The 6992-nt window shown below is 40.5% G+C and overlaps 1 protein-coding gene across 1 annotated transcript; it reads right to left on the reverse strand.

The window, feature by feature from the left end:
- Window positions 1-1291: 1291 nt before the first annotated feature.
- Window positions 1292-1795, reverse strand: LOC131858364 (uncharacterized mitochondrial protein AtMg00860-like). Its single transcript, XM_059211587.1, has one exon. The coding sequence runs from the start codon at window positions 1793-1795 to the stop codon at window positions 1292-1294; it is 504 nt and encodes a 167-aa protein (XP_059067570.1).
- Between the last annotated feature and the right edge of the window lie 5197 nt (window positions 1796-6992).

Raw genomic sequence — 6992 nt, forward strand, 5'->3', positions numbered from 1 at the left:
CGATAGCTTGGGTTGCAGATCAATGGACGCATCTCACCCTTTACTTTGTATTATTTATTATTGAACTTATGGCAACTTGAAAAGCTTAAGTATTGTATGAATGAGATACTACTTTTATTGATTTATTGAATGAAGAATCTTTATCTTTAATAGAAATTTCGTGTTTATTACGATCTAAGTGGAATGATTAATTGAAGCTATTAATGGAAAAGTGGAATGTAATAGACTTATTAACTGATTTATGAGTTTATTTAAGAATAAAGAGTATTTCGACTATTTTTGAAGCTAGCACAATTCACATCTTTACACTGTGAAGAGGAACTCCCTCTATGAAGGAGCTTGAATTTGCCAATTTCTTTAGGTCAGATTGCTTCCTCCCTTGGCACTATCTCTGCCAAGAAAACAAGTTTGCCCCTCAGTGGCTCATAAGGCATAATCTCCTGATCATCCCATGTCCAATGATTGATAGCTTATGAACATCTTGCCAAGATCTCAGAAGTTATTTTGTATCTGTCCATGCTAGACACATTTGAGTTGTCTCCTAGGTTCATCAATTCTCCATAACAAATGAACCCGCGCTGGTCCCAATTCTCCAGGATTCCATCTTCGCATAGATCATCATTGAACCCAATGAAATTTTGGAAGGTACCAACACAGAGCTGAGTTGATCCATCTCCAAGTCACTTTAATGCAATGGAGTTTGCATGAGGTTCTGGAGGTGTGGTGGCTTGAACTGCACTGTGCGGCGAAGTCCCTCAATTATCCTCATTTGCATTTTCAAGTCGAGCAGTCAAAAAACGCATGTTGTTGTCTTCAAATTCCTTCTCCATGATGCGCAAGGTGTTCATCCTCAAACTGTCACCTGCCTCATGTTGGATCGGATCGACCACTTCCCTACCCGCAATGATCATCACATCATCCAAACAGATTGACTCATATTGCTCTGTTAAGTCTAGAAAAGAGAGCCCAAACTTACTCATGAACTCATGTGAAAGCAACTCAGATAATTTTGCAAGCGTACTAAATATTGGCTTGGATGTAGCATGCTGCTGATCCATCCAGTCCCACTCTCCAATGGCTTCTGAGTAGGTTGACAAAAGGGCTGAGGCATTATGACATCCTCCAGTCCAAGCCTCATCATTGTAACCAAGGATCATCATATCTCTTAGGGAGATTGATCCATTGTACTTACACCTGTCAAGATGTCTTCCTCCAAGAAGATATCCACTTAGTCCGAAAGATGGTGTTCAATTCTGAAATCCATGTACAAGCGTATTGAGCCGCTTCTCAGTCACCTAAACTGAATGGTGGCAGTGTAGGTTGTAGAAGGCGAATCGCCTTCTTGTGGATCTCCAATCCATCTTGTAGTAGGCACCCCATTTCTGGTCGGGCTCTGAGCCTTCCAAAGACCCACAACAAGTGTGTTACTACTGAAATCAGATTCATTCCAAACTCCCACTTCTGTCAAGGGTAAGACTGGCTCCTCAAACAACTTCTCTTTCAGTGAATCAAATGCACTTTGTTGCTTTTCCCCCCATTTCCAGCTTATGTCCTTCAGAAAGTCAGTGAGGGGACTTGCAATCCTGGAATAGCCTCCAAAAAATTTCTTGTAGTAGTTGGCCAAGCTGAAGAACTGCCTCACCTCATGAACATTATGAAGTGGCTCCCAATCTTGAATATCTTGTAGCTTCTTGGGATCTGGGCGGATTTGACCATGTCCAACAATATGGCCAAAGAATGAAACTTGCTCTTGTGCAAGTGCACACTTTTCCTTCTTTGCATAGAGTTCATGCATCTTCAGCAATTTGAACACTTCCCTGAGGTGTTCTTTGTGCTCATCTAAATCTTGGCTATACACAAGTATATCATATAGATACACTACTACACACTTATCTAACAATGGCCTAAACACATAATTTATTAAAGTGTTGAATGTAGTAGGTGCATTAGTCAGATCGAAAGGCATGACTAAGAATTCATACCTTCCATACCTGGTTGTTATAGCTATCTTCTCTTCGTCACCTAGTGCAATCTGGATCTGATAGTAGCCCTATCTTAGGTCTAGCTTACTGAACACTCTAGCATCCACTAAGCAGTCAAAGCTATCCACTATGAGGGGTAGTGGGTACTTATTCTTGATTGTCAACTTGTTCAATGCCCTATAGTCAACACACAACCATAGTGTCCCTTCCTTCTTGTGCTAAAATAGAATGGGAGCTGCATAAGTAGATCTGGATGGGCACAACTAACCCACCCCAACAACTTCTACCAACTATTTCCTTAGCTTGGCCATATCAAGTCCTGAGAGACAATAAGGAGCCTTGGCAGGCAGTCTTTCTCAAGCTTGTAGGTCGATCTTGTGATCTATATGTCTCCATGGTGGAAAAATAGTAGGAAGCTTGGCAGGCATGACATCCACGTACTCCAGTAGAACATCTTGGATGGCTAAGGAGTTGAAGCTCATGGATGGCTCCCCTTTATCCCAACCTCCAAGCAATGTAGCCAAGAATAGATCATCCTAATCACTCTTACAAACTTGCTTCACACTTAGTGTATTGAGTACCCAGTCTGATTCCTTGCACTTCACGGTGGTGATCATACAAGGTCTGCTCGGATCAAGTATCAAGACACAACCCATGTGTGACACCACTATAGCTGCAGTAGTGCATAGGAACTCTTGTCCAAGGATGAGATCAAATTCAGTCATCTTGATTGCAACTATGTCTATCGCGCCTTGCCAAGATCCAATTTAGATGACCTCATTTTGGATCTTGCCACTGACTTTCTGTGCAGATGTTGTCACAGCATTAAAATGTGATGTGGTAGGTTGCATCTTCAAGCCAAGCTTCTTGGCTTGACTGACTGATATGTAATTGTGAGTCACCCCCGAATCAACCATCACCATTACTTTCTTTCCTCCAAAGAATTCCTCAACATAGCAAAGCTCATGCTTGTCGGCCAAATTCCTATCTATGGAGTTGTGCATCAAGTCGAGGAGTTGCAAAGTGCTCATCCCGGGCATCTTCTTCTTCTCGACTAACAGTGCATTGATTCTACTTCGCTCTGGATAGCTCTGTGCCCAGTGATCATCTTTCCCACAAATGAAACAACCCCAATCACAATCTTTCTTCTTTTCATAAGGGACCTGATCCTTCTTTTTGAAGTTGTTTTCTTCATAAGGCTTCTCAGCCTTCTTTCTCTTCTAATCGCCATTCTGGTTCAAACGGGAACCTCCCTTCTTGTCATTATGATGAAATTGCCTCTTGTAGTTCTCAGCTTAGGCACCTCCAAAGCCTTTGGTTGGGTCACCTCTATTGTCAAGAAGTACATCTGCAACGGTAATAGCTTCAACAAGGGTTTTCACCTTTTGATGTCTCAATTCGTCTTTCGCCCAAGGTTGCAAGCCTCTTATAAAAAGGAATATTTTCTTGAAATCATTCAACTTTGAGCACTCCAGATCCAACACCTGGAATGCCTTCACATACTCATGGATTGTACCTGAATGCTTCAACTCATCGAAGCAGGATCAAATGATTCAATCCAAATTCCCTAGCTTGAACTGATCATGCAGGGCTATCTTCAATTCCACCCAAGACTTGATCAATCTCACAAGTTTACCAGCACATTCATCCGCCTAATGAGTCTGCAACCAAAGTTTCACACTCCCAGTCAAGCAAGTTGCAATCTCCTTGACTTAGGCCTTATCAGATAGTTTTGGTGTGCACGATAGATACTCTTTCACATCCTAGAAGAAGTTATCCAGTGCCTTGTCGTCGAGATCACCATTATAGATGTTGATTTTAGTCGCCTTAGAAGCCTAATCGCCTCCTTGCAACAACGAATGATAAATCTACTAACGCTATTTGAGGAAACAAACTTCTTCCTTCAAAGTATCAACCTGATCAATCAGCTTAGACCACTCTTCGGCCCAGTACTCTTCCAACCTTTCCTCCATGCTGGATTGTTCCAGCGCCTCAAGTAGAGTCTCACGGTCTTGCAGCCAATCTCTATGCTTCATATCCTTCGGTCTCAAAGTTGCCTTAGCAACCCTACGTATTTGTAGAGGTAACAAAGTCTTCGCATCCAACTAGCTGTCTGCATCACCCATGTTTCTGCTTAGTCACATCTGTTCACCCAGTCAAGAGTTAGACCAACTCTCAATTCTCTCTAATACCAACTATAACAGGCTTTCAGAATAACACATGCGGTACCGACGATCCTAACCGATTCACAAGAATAGTTGCGTCATGAAACAAGATCTCGAGCTACGTATCACCAATGCGCTTATGTAGAATGCGCTTAGAACAGATCAATCCCAATTCAAAATAAGACAGAACAAAACACGGACCAAGATATGGGTGGGGCGAGTTTCCCAGATTCCTTTATTAAATGCAAAATGATATAATACAAGGATAGGATGTTGTATTGAAGAATACAGATCGCCCCCAGATAGATCGGCCTTTCTCAAAACAAACTTGACATAGATCGGAATACAATGGACCGCCTGGCTCATGAGAAAGTAGCTTTGTAGACCCACAAACCAACAGGAGAACCAAGTTTGCTCCTCTACTCCAAGTCTTGCCACTGAACTGCTTCTCTCTTGAATGATTCCTTGATTCGGATTCATTGATTGTATTTTTGAAATAATGAGCGCAACCTCCTTATATACAGATTGCCTTGGACCTATTTCCGCATAGCTCAGGTCCTATCTGACCTAACCGCAAGGACCCAAATGCCCCATTTTTGGATAATTATGAAGTCGATTTGGATAGGTTAGGACCTATCTGATAACTGTCTAGACCCAAATAATCTGCTGAAATAGTTATGTCAGTGTCGGCACCAAAAATGTGCAAACTCCGATGCGGAATTAAAATAAACCCCACCATGGGACCTATTTGTCTATGGTCAAAACAATGCAGGTCGACCTGAATCGACCAAAGTGCAGACCCATTACAAGAGGTGTGAGGTGTGTTACTCGAGCATCCCCTTCCCCCCACCTCGTGACCCTCTACCTTGACAGTTGTTGGTGATCGAACAATTGGAGCACTTGGATATAAAAAACGTGCACCAGTATTTGTCGATTGTGAGGGACATGGCAAGTCTCCTAACTTTTATGCGGCCTCAGTATGAACTTGTCTCATAGAATGGTTCGATATTGGTAGTCGCTCAAACAAGTACATGCAGTGGCCACATAGGTGATTCACCTAGAGCATCCATCTAGCTCTTGGGTTGCATGGTGAATTGGTATAGTCGCGCTTGAGTTTTGGCAATTAACGTCTTAGATAGATTTTGGCTTTTCGGGATAGAAGTCGAAAGTTGGGGCTATTTTCCTGATTTGATGACCAATCCTAGGATGTGTGAGGAATGGACAAAAATCATTCATATTGAAATCCAATTGAGGGAATATTTTTCCAAATAATATTCCTATAATAATCTTATTAGGAATTCATTTCAAATGTTTGCAATTTGTAATCTCAAGGTTGGTCACCCTTGTATTGCAAGAGATGGTAGTTGGGTCACCCTTCCATACCTCAATTCACCTTGGAGGATGGCTATCGTGCTCAATCAATCTGAGAAGCACAGAATAATTTCTGGTTCATTCCACCCCCCAGCCCATGAGCATGGAAGGTTGGTCATCCATTCCATCTCTGGGTAGTGTACTTGATAAGAAAAAGAAAGGTTGTTCGTCCTTCATCTCTCATGAACCCAAAAGGCTATATGTCCTTCCTATTTGCAATCCGTTTCTCCTAAATTGAAAATGGATTACTATACAAATACATATTTTAACAAAGAGAAGCATTTATATTACTCACAATAATCACTAATTTCTGCAAGGTACATCTATTTATCTATTTATTTTTAATCTATTAATATATGTAAACTTATCTCAAATTGGTATTATGACTGAAGATAATATTTATTATTTTTTGATTATGTGAAAAGAAGGTCTTGAAGGGGCCCCGAAAGCCTTTATATAAAGTTAGAAAATAGATAAAACATGAAAGGTCCACCTAGATAGAACATAACAATGAACAAAAAAAGTTGGCAAAAAAAAAAAGCCAACAAGAGAACCAAAAGTGACAAAAGGACAACACAACAACACCTAAGGGACAACCAAGAGCAAAAAAAAATAAAACTAAGAAAAATTCTTGAGAAGCTCCACTACTTCTTTCTCTAGGATGACCATTGAGGCAAAAACACTCTTAAGTTCATCCAATTACTTATCTTGCTGATCCATCTTCCTTGTACTCACCCAAGTTCTTTTACCATGTCCAGTAGCCACACCGTCAAGGGTCAAAACCTTATCCTCATAAATATCTATCATGTTCACTTCCATATGGATCTATTCTAGTTTATTAATCATCACTCTGAAGCTATCAATTGAGGCTTTCATAATTTTTTTAATTTGTTCTCCATTTTTCTTTAGGTTATTCTCATGACTGTGAACCCTCTTTTCCAACTCATTGAACCTAGCCTCCACAACCTTAAATTGGAAATCATAAGCTCCGGTAATACCCTTCGCATGACCGATGGCTTTTGTTAATTCATTCAGGTAAGGGTAATATTTATTGTTGTTTCTATCCAGTTTCCTTCTTGTTTTCCAATACTCATTTCGTTCCCTCTTCCCAAGGAAATGAACTCTCTTTTATACCTTAATGGTGAGCGAGTCACCACCTTTCACCATCACTTCTCTTGTATGGGTTACAATCCTTCATCTCTAATTGTTGCCCATGACAAGATCTTAATTTAAACAATCAAATTATTTTGCTAGCATCTTGGTGTCACCTTTTAAATCACCTAGATTACAATTTAAGGGATGTTATCATGTATTTTATAAAGGTTGCAATCTGGTACTTGGCAAGGGCATGACATGGTCATTTCTACAAGAATGGATTATTCCCATTCCAATGCTTTTTTTGACTTTATTTTCTTTCTTTTTTAAGAAGTGCATGCCATCCATGATTAAACTAATCTACTCCTAGATCTATATA

Source organism: Cryptomeria japonica, chromosome 9 (assembly GCF_030272615.1).
Source record: "Cryptomeria japonica chromosome 9, Sugi_1.0, whole genome shotgun sequence".
Lineage (NCBI taxonomy): Eukaryota > Viridiplantae > Streptophyta > Pinopsida > Cupressales > Cupressaceae > Cryptomeria > Cryptomeria japonica.